The 16,962-nt window shown below is 40.0% G+C and overlaps 1 protein-coding gene across 1 annotated transcript in view; it reads right to left on the reverse strand.

Annotated features, from left to right (window-relative positions):
- Positions 1–16,962, reverse strand: part of STAU2 (staufen double-stranded RNA binding protein 2) — a 291,470-nt gene that overhangs the window by 195,079 nt on the left and 79,429 nt on the right. Inside the window, exon 7 of the mRNA XM_060127718.1 lies at positions 5,650–5,674. Coding sequence (XP_059983701.1) covers positions 5,650–5,674 — 25 coding nt within the window. The remainder of the gene's footprint in view (positions 1–5,649; positions 5,675–16,962) is intronic.

A 16,962-nucleotide genomic window follows, 5' to 3' on the forward strand; every position in this document is an offset into this window, starting at 1 on the left:
GCTGCCTTTACTGATTTGGAGAAAGCCTTCCATACGTTCTTAAAAACACAGGATGTCAAGCAAAACCAATGGGTCATTCAAACCCCAGTGTGTATAAGGTTCCAGAAGTATGTGAGGAAGCAACATAGAGAATTCTGAAAATCTGAGGCCTACACAGGAGTGAAACCAGAATGCACCCTGAGCAAATTCTATTTATTTTTGTTATTCTCTTTTACTTACTTTTATTATTCTCCTGAAAAGTTCACTCAGGAGGACAAAAGAAAGGCTCGCAAAAAAGACTACACAGTCTTATTTGCAGAGGGTGACAGTTCTTGTGAGACAAGGAGAGAAATCTGCAACGTAATCTGAGATTGTAAAACTGGAAACTCCTAAGCCCTAGAGGCATCAAGACTGACAAGTGCATGAGCGCTGTGATCCCCCAGGGAGTGAAATCACCCAGACACGCACAAGAAACCCTGGCCAGAAACTGAATACTTCAGAGCTTGGTGAACTTACAATGAAGTCAACTAGATGAAGAGCTAATGTTATCATCCTGGTTGTCATCTGACTCTTGTTTTATCAAAAATGTAATTCTAATAACATCAAGATAAGTATATTCTTTTACTTCTCAGATTTAAGAAGGCAAGGACTCCCCTGAAATGCTTGTGAACCCTGTAACAGACCGTAAAACTTCTTCAATAAAGGAAATGCTTAGAGAGAATGATTCACATACTATTCTGGGGGTGATGTTCTAGGAGGGCTATAAAGGGACTGATTTCTGTTCAGACACAGGGAAAAGGGGGGTCTTATTCACTGTAGTCCTAGTGTCTCGTATCTGGCATGACACCTAGCACTTAAAAGGAGTCTTTGTTAACTGAGTGAGTGATCACAGCTAACGTTTACTGAGCCGTTCACCCTCTGCCAGCATTGTGCATAAGGTAACTCGTCTAATCCGCACAACAGCCCTATGAGGTAAATACTATTATCACTTCTACTTTAGAGCTGAGGAAATCAAAGAACAGAGAAGCTGAATAACTTGGCCTGGGGGAGCCAGGTTTCAAAGGCAGGCAGGCTGGCTCCGCAGCCCCTTCACCGCTCCACCACACACTGTAGTCCCCCCAGCGGGAGAGTGAATGGCTGTGGGCAGCAAACTGGCCTAACAAGGGCCAGGGTCTAAGCTGTGTGGGGGTAAAGCAAATCGGGACGGCTGCCGGCTGAGTTCTAAGTAAAAGGATGCCTGTGGGGTCTGGCTGGGGAAGGCGCCAGGAGCGGATGCACCTGCTTGTGACGGTGGACTCTGAGTGCTTCCCAACGCTGGGTGTGATCAGTGACCTCGAGGCAGAGGCCTGATACATCGAGGAGGACAGGTTGGATCTGCAGTTTTCATCCTGGGCTCTACACGGAAATCACCTGACTTACAAATCAGCAAGAAAAAAGACCAGTAGATCAACAGAAACACAAGCAAAGGTTATAAACTCACTGTTCACAGAAAAGGAAACATAAATAACTCTTACACATGAGAAGATGCTCAACTTCACTGACAAAGAAAGTCAAATTAAAATGCCAAAAACGTATGACTTTTCCCCAAATTAGGTTGGCAAAAACCCCAAAAGATTCAAAAGAGCCTCATTTCTAGTCTGGATTATTGTAATAACCTCCTCCTCTTAGTTGCCAAAGACATCCTTTCAAAACATAAGTCAGATCATGTCACTATTTTGCTCAAAACCCTGCAATGGTTCTACAGCTCACTCAGAGCAAAGCCCACATCCTTCCAGTGTTGACAAGGCCTTACATCCGTCTGCCTCCAAGTCCTATCACTGACTGCCACTCACAGCGCTCAGCACTCCACTCACTCCACTCCTACCGCACTGGCCTCCTTCCCGCTGCTCCAACTCACCAGACAGGCTTTCACCTTCAGGCCTTTGCGATGTCTCATCTCTTGCTTCTCCCCCAGAGCATCCTCAAAGCTCACTCCCTCTCTCCTCCTTAAAGCCTTTGCTCACATCTCACCTTCTCAATAAGACCTCTGTATTTAAAACTGTAATCCTCATCCCTTTGCTCTGCTCTAACCTTTCATTTTCTAACCTACTATAAAATATCCTTACTGCATTTAATTTTTATTGCCCACCTCCCCTAACTAGAATGTAAGCTTCAACAGGGCAGGAATGTCTACTTTATTTAATGATGTATCCAAAGTACCTATGCACGTGGCTAAAATGTATGCACAAAGATATCTGTACTACAACATTGCTACAGCAAAACATCAAAACAACTGTCCATGAATACAAAATTAGTTAAATAAATTATAGAACAATCACACAGTGGAATGCTAAACAGTTTTTAAAATAAATGAAGCAGTAGTCCTGTTTCCAGTATGGCCAAGTAAGCTCTGACTGGACCAATCCTCCTGCAGAAAACTATAAACTGAACAAAATATGAAAAACTGAAGAATGAACAAAACAGGCAACACTGGAGTGGGGTTAACATCTGGAAAAAAGGAACAGCACAGGATGAGTTTCTCTCTTTTTTTTTTTTAACAGCTTAAACCTGAGGGCAGGTCCCAGGCTGTTCCACGTGAGGCAGCTAAAATGCCAACAGAGAACACACAGTCTTATTGGCTTGAAGACCCAGAGATTCAAAGGGTTCAGCGCAAGTACAGTCACTGAAAATGACTGTCTCCTTCAACTAGAAAATAAGGGGGAAATCCTAAAAATAGCAGATCTAGAGAAAGGGAACCCCAAATTCTGTGTATAAAACTCTGCCCAAATCTCTACTGACCCCTGAGCCACACTGGCATGGGACAAACTCAAAGCAGCAGAGCTAACAGGTTGAAATTTGAGCTGCTGCCCAATCAGAAAAAAATTTTGTCAGTAGACTTCAGCCAAATTAAGTGCCTGCTTTAAAAAATTACTACACTTCAGAGGGACGTAACAGAACCTAGTTTCCACAACATGTAACTCAAAACGTCCAAAATTTCTCAACATATGAAGAAGCAGGAAAAAATGATCTGTTCTCATAATAAAAGACAATCAACAAAAAACAAGCCTGAAATAACCCAGATGTTAGAATTAGCAGTTACACTATGCTCAAAGATATAAAAAGAAAATGTGATTTTAATGGATAAATGTATGGGACATCTCAACAGAGAACTATTAAAAAATACAAATGGAAATTCTAGAACTGAAAAATATAATATTCAAATTCACTAGATAGGCATAGTAACAGAAAGGACATGGCAGAGTCAAGATTAATCAACAGAAATTATACAATCCAAAAACAGAGAGGAAAAATTATTGAAAACAGTGAACAGAGCCTTAGGAACCTGTGAGACAATATTAAAAGGTCTACCAGAGGAAAGGAGTGAAAAAAAGACGGCAGAAAAATATTAAAAGACATAAGAGCCAAAAACATCTCTTGGTGAAAGACATATTTACACAGCCAACAAGTTCAGTGAGCTAGAATAATATAAAGGAAACCACACAAGACGTATATCTGAATTACCAAAAACTAAAACGACATATTACATACAGGGAACAATCATTCAAATGATGGTTGACTTCCTTTTTTATCAGTTAAGGCAAATACATTTGTTTGTGTGTTTGTTTTTGAATGGCTGACTTCTCATGAGAAAAAAACTGAGGCCAGAAGACAGTGGAACATCTTTAAAGTGCTGAAAATAAAAAAGCTGTCAACTCAAAATTCTATATTCATTGAAAATATGTTTCAAAAATGAAGGCAAAATAAAGACATTTTCAGTTACTAAAAATTAAGGGAATTCATTGCCAGAAAACCTGAGGGGCTATAAGAAATGCTAAAGAAAATTCGAGGCTGAAGTGAAGCCAGATGGAAACCTGGATCTTGAGAAAGGAATGAACAGCACGAGAATGGTCAACTTGTGAGAAAATGTGAAAGGCTATTTTTTTCCTTTTAATTTCTTTAAAATATGTAGACTATTTAAATCCCAAATTATAACATTGTGGGGTTCATAGAGTATGCAGATGTAATATAAATGACAACCACAGTGTAACAGATGTGCTGAGAGGTTAAATAGACCCATATGGTTATAAGTTTCTAAAATCTTCATACTAAAGTTACAAAAAATGATGCAACTCCTTATGTAGTAATATAGAATAATCTTTAAGGTGTATCTCAAATTTTAAAAGGATTCGGAATATTGTTATAGAATGATGCTTTCTTAAAGTAAATACATACATATGGCCAGAGGATATCCTGAAAGGATAAGCACGAAACTGGCAAGGGCAGACTGAGTACCGGAACACAGGGTACCTGGTAAAATGTTCACACTAATATTCAAATTTTTAAAATTTAGTACTATATAAAAGTAATACAGGGACTTCCCTGGTGGTGCAGTGGTTAAGAGTCCGCCTGCCAATGCAAGGAACACCAGTTCGAGCCGTGGTCCAGGAAGATCCCACATGCCGTGGTGCAACTAAGCCCATGCGCCACAACTACTGAGCCTGTGCTCTAGAGCCCGTGAGCCACAACTACTGAGCCCATGTGCCACAACTACTGAGCCTGCACGCCTAGAGCTGGTGCTCCACAACAAGGGAAGCCACCACAATGAGAAGCCCGCGCACCGCAACAAAGAGTAGCCCCCGCTCACCTCAACTAGAGAAAGCCCGCGTGCAGCAACGAAGACCCAACGCAGCCAACAATAAATAAATAAATTTATTAAAAAAAAAGTAATACAAAAAAATTTTGGAATAATATACACAAAAAAAATAACAGCTCTGAGAAGCTGCACAATAAGAAATGTTTAAACTGTTCTTGATTCATTTCCCAAACCTATATGACTAAAGGAAAACCACTCTCCTCCCTTTTCTTAAATAACAATTATTCTATCTCAAAAGAGACAAGTATTGTAGGTACTGATTTTTTTTTTAAATCACTCTTTGATTAATTGAGCCAACCAAATATAGTAAGAAAACTACTCGGGTCATTTGAAATACTATTTAAAAAAAGACTTAGATCAGTGGTCTGCAACCTTTTTGGCACCAGGGACCGGTTTTGTGGAAGACAATTTTTCCACGGGGCTGGGGGGGATGGTTCAGGCAGTGATGCGAGCAATGGGGAGCGACGGGGAGCGGCAGAAGCAGCTTCGCTTACTTGCCCGCCGCTCACCTCCTGCTGTGCAGGCCGGTTCTTAACAGGCCACGGACCGGACCGGTACCCAACATAGACCACCCAAGTAACTCTAATTATAATTGCAATTTCACTGGCAGTTTAACGAAGTTGCATCCACTAAAATTCTAAACTTAATATCTTCCAAGATGCGCTTAAAAGCAGTCACTATCCCATGGCTTATTTATTTTAAAGAGTCGTTTTTGGGTATCTCTGACATTCCTGGCCAAACTGAATGAAATTAACTATCTCTGAAAACACAAAAAAACTATCTGTTGAACATACAAATAGTTTCCATTAAAAATGTCACAATATATTTTTTACTTCCTAAAGATTGATATGAATTATAACCATTATTTTGGTGTAAACATGAAAAAATTAAAGTTTAATATTATTAGAAGGCATCCATCTTGGTGTTGTAGATTAATATGTAATCTTTCCATGTGATGATACACTCATTTTACTAGTTCTTTGGGTTCTGGGCTCCTCTGGATTTTTAAATCCACTTGTCAATCTTCTTTAATAGTGTATTTTACCCAATTTATTTTTGTACCTATACCAACAAAGGAATAAGACCACAGTTTGTGAATACTCAATCTGCCACAATCTTCTTTAATCAGGAGATTGTATATAATGTTTCTATGCTATTTGAAGGGAGGTCATCATCCTAGTTTCATCTGTGCTAACAAGGAGAATTTATTATGAAAAGATCTGGGAAAGGGATGAGATGCTAAAATGAAAGACATAGATGCCTACTATATTCAGCTGGTTTTCTTCTTCATAAATGAAGTGTTAATAGTGAGATGTAATGACCCACACTTGATACCTATTCTCTACAACCCTCTCAGATTGACTCAGAATGAAAATAAGTTTCTGTATTACAACTCAAACTAAAAGTTATACTGAAAAGGACATGTTTAAGCACTTTAGAGATATGTACGTATTTCACGCTTATTCTTAAAAACTTCATGTTTTAGGTAACTTTGAACAAGACAGACATAATTTCATTATTCTTGTTCTGGGTTGATATTGTTTTTGCTTCTCCCAAACCATAAAATTTACAGGAGAAAACAATTCATCTGTAAAAGTGTTCATATATTTGGAAACAAAAATTAAATCAACCCTCTACAGAGCCAGAAGAGAGTTATCAAACAGAATACATGACAGAAACTTAAAATCATACAAAATTAAACTAGTAGCAACACTTATATCAAAGGGGTGAAGGAGTTTAAGAATATTTACTCTGGGCTTCCCTGGTGGCGCAGTGGTTCAGAGTCTGCCTGCCGATGCAGGGGACACGGGTTTGTGCCCCGGTCTGGGAAGATCCCACGTGCCGCGGAGCGGCTGCGCCCGTGAGCCACGGCCGCTGAGCCTGCGCGTCCGGAGCCTGTGCTCCGCAACGGGAGAGGCCACATTAGTGAGAGGCCCGCGTACCAAAAAAAAAAAAAAGAATATTTACTCTGGCTACATTAGGAGGAAACGTCACTTATTGATTCACTGGGCCAGCGAAATCCAATAAGAATGCTATTCTGCTGCTTATAAGATCATTTGAAATAATTACTTTTTAAAAAGACTTAGTCTATCAATGTCAACTTCAAATATAACAGAGTTTTTCCCATAAACCAAGTAAATGGGGAAAATATAGAATTATTCCAAATTTCTGTTTATCCTACAAAGTAATACTTCCCGAACCCAAGTGCTTCCTATCACAATATATGACATTATATACTGTTTACTGATCAATAGGAAAAAGGCAAATGTTAATTAAAATTAAAATAAAACATACATCTTCTACCATAAAAAAAAAGAGACGAATAGAACCAACAGGGTCAAATGAATGGAAATTATTGTAATTGGTTATATATAAAAAATAGTTCCCTATATTTCGTATACTTAGAGTTATAAAATAACCCCATAAACCTTATTGCTCATTCATCTAGATCAGGGATCAGAAAACTTTTCCTGCAAAGAGCCAGACAGTAAATATTTCAGGCTTTGCAGGCCATACAGTTTGTATCCACCTGCTCAGCACTGTGGCTGGAGTGTGAAAGCAGCCACAGACAACACATCAATGAACGAGCGTGGCTGTGAGCCAATAAAACTTTATGTATAGTGACTGAAATCTGAATTTCATATCATTTTCACACATCACAAAATATTCTTCTGATTTTTTTCAGTAATTTTAAAAAGCACAACCTTAGATTATGGACCATAATGAACAGGCAGCATGCTGGATTTGGCCTATGGGCTAAGGTTTGCCAACCCCTGATCTAGAAATACATGAGAAGTAGGTGCCAGTAATACTTCCCAAACATTCTTTTTAATAGAATATAAATATTGTTGCATTTTTACTCTACCATTATTTTTCCAATACATGAAGTTCTAAAACAGCATTATCTGCCAAAATAACGACTGACCCAAAACTAAGAAAGTTAAATGAAGAATTCTTAATATTTCAAAGCCACAAAAAAGAACTAACACAAAGACAGAAAAGTGTTATTTCATTACACATTCCTAGGTCATAAATTTCACATGGAATTAAACTGATTCTATATAATGTTTGCCCACTGAACTATCATGGAGTTTTAGTTATTTTTATGCCAAATCTAGAATTTCATTCACCCCACATGTAAAATAGTATTAAAATGTGGCCACAAGAATTCTGGCATTTTCATAGTTAATGCTATTCTGTATGGTAACAGTGAAATGTCTTAGGAAAAGAAAAATCACAGGACACAGTCACGGAAACTGTACTGCAGTTGTAGCTTACCTGTAACTAGTTAAGATCTTAAGCAAATCATGTAAGGCAGCATTTCCTAAAGTCTGTTCTGTATCCACAGATGATTCATTAACATAACAGGATCTATGGCCAAATGAGTTTGGGAAATGCTATACATTAGACACATTTCTAGAAGATTTATAATGTACATAAGCATGTCATAAGTTCTGAGAAGTTGTGCAGTAAAGAAATCCTTTGGTTTAATCCAGACTCTCCAAATTTACTCAGTTTGAGCAGTCCTTATTAACATCCCGCAAAACTAAAATTCCTTAAAACATACTTGGAAAATTTTCTCATCAGTAGAGATGAGAAAAATATCCCTTCAGGTTCTAAACTTTAAAACTGTGAGATTATTTGTGAAAGCTGCTCAAATATTTAATTCAAGTTTACAAACCTGAACCCTCTGGACCAAATATACTCTTTATGCTCCCACAACACTGTGACCTTCCTCTTTCAGAGCACTTATCTTTGGACTGAAATCCTCTCTCTAACCATCTAGACTCACCTCCTTCATTGGGAGACGGAATCATGCTCCATCATTCTTGTTTCTTTAACACTTACCAGAGTGCACGGATCATTAAATGTTTTGCTTTTTGTTTTTGTCTTTATTCTAACACAACAAACTCCTATTTGATTGCCCCACAACCATTCCTACCCTTCTCCTATTGCCTCTCTATGCACCTATGGTCACGTTTCCTCCTCCTTAAAAACCTTCATCTCCCATTCCTCTTAAGATGGAGACCAAATGCCATAAGATAGCCCCGGAGGATCTAAACTGCTTTACCTCATATCATATCATATCATTGTTCCTCTCTGCTTTATACATTTTAGTCACACAAAGATAGTACAGATGATATAGTAAACGGCACAGAGAAAAAAGCAGGACAGGGGACTGGGAATGTCAGGGTGGAGTCAGGTGGGTGGCCATGAATGGCATGACTAAAAAGGTTCCATTAGTGAGAGGGAACAGAAAATAAACACCTCTAAACTGTGAGTCTGGATGACAGGTTTGGAAAATGCAGCAGGTGTGGCTAGAGTGGCATTGGCACGGTGGAGAGCAGTACATGAGGTCAGAGAGGTCATGGGAGGCCTGGTAGACCAAGGCCTTCTAGGGCACTGTGTATGCAGTCAGCTGCCATGATGACCTCTCTAATCTAGATCCCGCCTCTGAAGTCGTCTCCTATATCAAACTGTACTTGACGACTCCCCCTGGATGTCTTAATGGAACGTTTAGCTGAGGTCTTAATCCCTGCTTCAAATCTGTTTCTCCTCCATTCTTCCCCGTCTCAGTAAATGGCAGGAACCTCTACGTATTGGCCAAAGCCAGAAACCTGAAAGTGCCTCCCACTGAACTGAGAACAGACACAGAAGTCTAATGAACGTTCTCCATGCTGGGTAGCCATATCCTTTGATTAGCGTAGTAAAGTTGGTGAAAAGCCTAATTCCATATACGCAGTATTCCAATGAGTATTGCTTCCCAGGCATTTATTACACACATACTTGCATCTAATTCCCATGTGAGGGAATTAACATTCCTGTGGGGGCAGATGCTGGGTGAAGTGGGACATTAAATCTGGGTGTCCCCTGCAATGCCAAATGTCCATCTAAGACAAAAATGGTACAGGACTTCCCTGGCAGTCCAGTGGTTGGGACTCCGAGCTTCCACTGCAGGGGGCACAGGTTTGATCCCTGGTCGGGGAACTGGGATCCCACATGCCGCATGCTACATGACTCACCCACAAAAATAAATAAATAAACAAAAAATAAAAACAGTTCTTAACAAAAAAGGTACATGCACCTAGAGTTCAGTCCTAACAGTAGCTTCAGGCTAGGAGGCAGCAAGCATAGAGGACAAGGTCCCTACAGCCTCTCACAGTGTAAGTCTAAAAGTGAGAGATCCAGTGAACCCTATCAAGCAGGACCAATGTCCCAAATGGCTTTATTTTTACACTCTCTAAAAAGAAATGGAAACCACAGACTAGGAACTACTGCTCTGCTTGAAAATTTCTGGGACCCTCGTAACTTCCCCATGATTATTATTCGTGCTACTGTTACTTCATGGTGACTAGCAACTAACTCCACACAAAAATAACAATAAATTATGGTGTACTGCTACAGTGAATACTAAGCAAATTTATTAAGTAGGGGTATAGTTACATGGAAAGTCTTACAAGTGAAAGGGGGTTATATATGATTTCCATACAAAATGTTAGTAGCAGCACCTCTCAAAGGTGACTACAGATAATTTAAATCAAAGGTTTGTATGTGCTTGTCCTAGAAGGTAACAAGAAAATGAGGAGCTAAGAAGGCAGAATGCAAAATTAGACATGGATTTTGAAAAGTACATTTTATGAGACTTGCTGTAGTCTTTTACCAGCAAAAGATTCTGACACCTACCTTCCTTTCTACTTTTGGTAGTCCTATTATTCAAAAATCTTTTGTGAAAAGTTTTCTAGCAATACAAACTTCTATCTTTATTGAAACATCAAATTAGCTATATATGATGCTTTATTCCTAAAGTCTAATAAAATTTATACACATAAAAGGAAATAAGGGGTTCCAGGATAAGATGGAGTAGATGTACTTCTTTCCTTTCCTCATGCTAAGTACAACTAAAACTCCAGGTCATTACATGTACCATAAACTTAAGAAAATTCTGACGGCTGGAAGAAGGGAAGCTGGCTAGAGAACTTGGAACCAGATGAACAACATATCAGGATTTCTTTTTGCCTAATATATCCTGAACTGGGTGCTAAGAAGCCAGCAATCTTAAAATGTCAGTGTGTACAGACGAAGCGCACACACACACACACACACACACACACAAAGAAAGGCTTATTCTCTCTAGCCGAAGGACCAAGAAAAGGGCAATCATGCAGGACAGAAAGATTTTAGACAATAATTGCTATACTCCAGCAATAAAAAAGCTGCAACCCTATCTCCGCCAGCAAGAGTTACATAAGGAGCCTAGATTTCCATCCTCCCCAGCTATAATGAGGAGTTCTTTTTCCCCTGCTGGAATGGTGTCAGAGAAAGCCAAGTGAAGTTGGAACTTTCATCCCTACCCAGAGGTAATGAGCCTCCTTCTCCCCTATGAGGTATCAATGACGCTAAGTAGGGAACCTGTATTTCCATCCAGACCTGGCAATAACATGAGAAACTCCTCAGTTTCCTGCTGGTCCAGTGTCAGAAAAAGCCTCCTAAAAAGAAGATTTAAATAAGCTCCACAATCTCATAACATAATACCCAAAATGTCCAGATTCTAGCAAGATCAGTCATCATACCAAGAACCAGGAAAATCTCAACTTTAATGAGAAAAGACAATCACCAGATACCAAATTAAGACAACACAGATGTTGGACTCAACTGACAAGTATTTTCAGTCATCATAAAAATACTTCAATAAACAATTACAAACATACTTGACACACACACACAAAAAAAGAAAGTCTCAGCCTCCAGAAAAACAAAACAAAAACCAGAAGATATAAAGAACCAAGTTGAGATTTAAGGACTGAAAAAACAGAGTAACCAAAATGAAAAATTCACTGGAAAGGCTCAACAGCAGAACAAAGATGACAGAAATTAGAATCAGTGAATGTGAAGATAGAACATGAATTTCTCAACCTGAATAACAGAGAGAAAACAGACTGGGGTGAAAAATGAACAAAGGCTCAGAGAACTGCAGGGCTATCACAAACGATCTAACATCTGTGCAACTGGTGTCTCAGAAGAAGAAAAGAAAAAGTATATAGAGTTACAAAATAATTCCTCCACAAAAATGGCTGGAAAATTCCCAAATTTGTCAAAAGATGTAAACTTACAGATTCAAGAATCTGAGCAAACGCCAAACAAGATAAACCCAAAGAAAACTATGCCAAGACAAATTCCTGAAAGCTAAAATCAAAGAAAAATTGTAAAAGCCACAAGAGAGAAATGATATCGTATCACATCTTATCAATAAAGGAAAATCAATTTGAATTACAGTGGATATCATATCAGAAACCATGGAGGCCAGAAGAAAGTGACACAGCATTTATCATGTACTGAAAAAAAAAACTGTCAACACAAAATTCACCATCCAGTAGGCTAATCCTTCAGGAATGAAGGAGAAATCAAGGCATTTTCAGATGAAGTTAAACTAAAAAAATTTGTTGCCTGTGGACCTATCGTAAAAAACTAACAACAGAAAGATCTTAAAATGGAAAGAAAATGCTAGGATCTTGGAACATCCAAAAGGAAAAAAGAACAACAGAATAATTATAGATAAACAGAGGAGTTTTTTTTTCTCCTCTTGTGGTTTCTATACTATATTTAATGCTTGAAGCAAAAACTACCATTGTCTGATATGATTCTCAAAGTCCGTATTTAAAACAATACTACAAATGAAAAACCGTAAAGGGACTCATAGGGAAGCTAAGGTTTCTAACTTTACTCACACTGGTAAAATGCAGACACCACTAGGCTCTGATAAGTTATATATGTATAACATAATACCTGGAGCAAGCATTTAAAAACCTATACAAAGGGATACACCCTGAGACACTAGATAAATAAAAATGGAATACTTAAGGCACAAGCAACCCATAGGAAGGCAGGAAAAAGTAAATAGACAAATGAAAAACAAATTAATAAACTGATGAAATGAAAAACAGAAATGAAATGAAATAAAAAATAAAATAAAATTGTAGATTTAGGCCCTAACATACCAATAATTACATTAAACATAAATGGTCAAACTATTCCAACTAAAAGACAGAAATTGGTAGAGTGAATTTAAAAACATTATCCAACTACATGCTGTCTGTAAGAAACTCACTTAGAATATAAGACTATAGTTACGTTGAGAGTAAAGTGATAGATAAGGTGTATCATACAAATATTAGTCAAAATAAAGCAGTACTATTTTAATATCAGAGCAGATTTCAAAGCAAAGAAAATTACCAGAAACAAAAAGGGACACTTCATAAGGATAAAAGGGTCAATCCACTGAGAAGATACAGCAATCTTAAATGGCAGAGCTGCAAAATATGTGAAGCAAAAACTGACACAACTGAAAGAGAAATGGATAAATCCCCAATTTTATTTGGAGACTTCAATAAACTTCTCACAATTGATAGAACAACCAGACAGAAAATCAGTGAAGCTACAAACTTAACAACACTTTTAACCAATATGACCCAATCAATATTTATAGAACACTCTACCAACAACAGCAGAATATATATTCCTTTCAAGTGCCCATGAAATATATACCAGTATATAGATAATATAGACAATATACTGCACCATAAAACAAATCTCAACAAATTTAAAAGAAGTGAAATCATAGAGTGTACTCTCTGACCACAATGGAATCAAACTAAACATAAGTGAACAGAAAGGTAACAGGAAAAATCTCCAAACATTTGGAAACAAAACAACACATTTCTAAAATAATCCTTGAGTAAAAGAAGAAGTATCAAGGGAAATAAGTATATACATACTGAACTGAATGTAAATGAAATACAACATATCAAAATTTGTGAGCTGAAGCTCAGAAGTGCTAAAAGAAATTTATAGCACTAAATATGTACATTAGAAAAGAGAAAAACTCTCAAATTAATAATCTAAGCTTCCATCTAAAGAACAAAGAAGGCAGGAGCTTCAAAATGGCAGAAGAGTAAGATGCAAAGATCACCTTCCTCCCCACCAATACATCAGAAATACATCTACATGTGGAACAAGTCCTACAGAACACCTACTGAACGCCGGCAGAAGACCTCAGACCTCTCGAAAGGCAAGAAACTCCCCATGTACCGGGGTAGGGCCAAAAAACAAAAAGAAACAACAGAGACAAAGAATAGGGACGGGACTTGCACCTTGGCGAGGGAGCTGTGAAGGAGCAAAGGTCTCCACACACTAGGAAGCCCCTTCGCGGGAGGAGACTGTGGGTGGCGGAGGGGGAAAGCTTCGGTGCCGCGCAGGAGAGCACAGCAACAGGGGTGCGGAGGACAAAGCGGAGAGATTCCCGCACAGAGGATCAGGGCCGACCGGCACTCACCAGTCCGAGAGGCTTGTCTGCTCACCCGCCGGGGCGGGCGGGGCAGGGAGCTGAGGCTCGGGCTTCGGTGGGATCCCAGGGAGAGGACTGGGGGTGGAGGCCTGAACACAGCCTGCAGGGGGTTAGTGCGCCACGGCTAGCCGGGAGGGAGTCCGGGGAAAAGTCTGGACCTGCCGAAGAGGCAAGAGACTTTTTCTTGCCTCTTTGTCTCCTGGTGCTCGAAGAGAGGGGATTAAGAGCGCTGCTTAAAGGAGCTCCAGAGACGGGCGCGAGCCGCGGCTAAAAGCGCGGACCCCAGAGACGGGCGGGAGACGCTAAGGCTGCTGCTGCCACCAAGAAGCCTGTGTGCGAGCACAGGTCACTTTCCACACCTCACCTCCTGGGAGCCTGTGCAGCCCGCCACTGCCAGGGCCCCGTGATCCAGGGACAACTTCCCCGGGAGAACGCACGGCGCGCCCCAGGCTGGTGCAACGTCACACCGGCCTCTGCCACCGCAGGCCCGCCCCGCACTCCGTAGCCCTCCCTCCCCCACGGCCTGAGTGAGCCAGTCCCCGAAGCAGCTGCTCCTTTAACCCCGTCCTGTCTGAGCGAAGAACAGACGCCCTCCAGCAACCTACACGCAGAGGTGGGTCCAAATCCAAAGCTGAGCCCCTGGGAGCTGTGAGAACAAAGAAGAGAAAGGGAAATCTCTCCCAGCAGCCTCAGGAGCAGCGGATTAAAGCTCCACAATCAACTTGATGTACCTGCATCTGTGGAATACCTGAATAGACAACTAATCATCCCAAATTGAGGAGGTGGACTTTGGGAGCAACGACATATATATATTTTTCCCTTTTTCTCTTTTTGTGAGTGTGTATATGTATGCTTCTGTGTGTGATTTTGTCTGTATAGCTTTGCTTTTACCATTTGTCCTAGGGTTCTCTGTCCGGGTTTTTTTGTTGTTTTTAATTACTTAAATAAATTTTTTTCTCCTTAATGATTATTTTTTATTTTAATAACTTTATTTTACTTTATTTTATCTTCTCTCTCCCTCTCTCCCTCTCCCTCTCTCTCTCTCCCCCCCCTCCCTTTTATTGTACGTGGAGGACAGGCTCTTGGTGCTCCAACCAGGAGTCAGTGCTGTGCCTCTGAGGTGGAAGAGCCAACTTCAGGACACTGGTCCACAAGAGATCTCCCAGATCCACGTAATATCAAACAGCGAAAATCTCCCAGAGATCTCCATCTCAACGCCAAGACCCAGCTCCACTCAACGACTCAGCTACAGTGCAGGGCACCCTATGCCAGAAAACTAGCAAGACAGGAAAACAACCCCATCCATTAGCACAGAGGCTGCCTAAAATCATAATCATAAGGCCTAAAATAAAATCATAAGGCCACAGACACCCCAAAACACACCACCAGACGTGGACCTGCCCACCAGAAAGACAAGATCCAGCCTCATCCACCAGAACACAGGCACCAGTCCCCTCCACCAGGAAGCCTACACAACCCACTGAACCAACCATAGTCACTGGGGACAGACACCAAAAACAATGGAAACTATGAACCTGCAGCCTGCGAAAAGGAGACCCCAAACACAGTAAGATAAGCAAAATGAGAAAGACAGAGAAAAACACAGCACATGAAGGAGCGAGATAAAAACCCACCAGAGGGCTTCCCTGGTGGCGCAGTGGTTGAGAATCTGCCCGCCAATGCAGGGGACACGGGTTCGAGCCCTGGTCTGGGAAGATCCCACATACCGTGGAGCAACTAGCCCCGTGAGCCATAATTACTGAGCCTGCGCGTCTGGAGCCTGTGCTCCGCAACAAAAGAGGCCGCGATAGTGAGAGGCCCGCGCACCGCGATGAGGAGTGGCCCCCACTTGCCGCAACTGGAGAAAGCCTCGCACAGAAACGAAGAGCCAACACAGCCATAAATAAATAAATTAAATTTAAAAAAAAAAACCCACCAGACCTAACAAATGAAGAGGAAATAGGCAGTCTACCTGAAAAAGAATTCAGAATAATGATAGCAAAGATGATCCAAAATCTTGGAAATGGAATGGAGAAAATATAAGAAACGTTTAACAAGGAACTAGAAGAACTAAAGAGCAAACAAACAGTGATGAACAACCCAATAAATGAAATTTAAAATTCTCTAGATGGGATCAATAGCAGAATAACTGAGGCAGAAGAACGGATAAGTGACCTGGAAGATAATAATAGTGGAAATAACTACTGCAGAGCAGAATAAAGAAAAAAGAATGAAAATAATTGAGGACAGTCTCAGAGACCTCTAGGACAACACTAAACGCAACCACATCTGAATTGTAGCAGTCCCAGAGAAGAAGAGGAAAAGGAACTGAGAAAATATTTGAAGAGATTATAGTTGAAAACTTCCCTAATATGGGAAAGGAAATAGTTAATCAAGTCCAGGAAGCACAGAGAGTCCCATAATCCAAGGATATGGATATATTTATCCAAGGATAAATCCAAGGAGAAACACGCCAAGACACACATTAATCAAGCTATCAAAACTTAAATACAAAGAACAAATATTAAAAGCAGCAAGGGAAAAACAACAAATAACACATAAGTGAATCCCCATAAGGTTAACAGCTGATCTTTCAGCAGAAACTCTGCAAGCCAGAAAGGACTGGCAGGACATATTTAAAGTGATGAAGGAGAAAAACCTACAACCAAGATTACTCTACCCAGCAAGGATCTCATTCAGATTTGATGGAGAAATTAAAACCTTTACAGACAAGCAAAAGCTAAGAGAATTCAGCACCACCAAACCAGCTTTACAACAAATGTTAAAGGAACTTCTCTAGGCAGGAAACACAAGAGAAGTCAAAGACCTACAATAATAAACCCAAAACAATTAAGAAAATAATGGTAATAGGAACATACATATCGATAATTACCTTAAATGGAAATGGATTAAATGCTCCAACCAAAAGACACAGACTGGCTGAATGGATACGAAAACAAGACCCATATATATGCTGTCTACAAAAGAGCCACTTCAGACCTAGAGA

This window comes from Lagenorhynchus albirostris, chromosome 17, assembly GCF_949774975.1.
Source record: "Lagenorhynchus albirostris chromosome 17, mLagAlb1.1, whole genome shotgun sequence".
NCBI lineage: Eukaryota > Metazoa > Chordata > Mammalia > Artiodactyla > Delphinidae > Lagenorhynchus > Lagenorhynchus albirostris.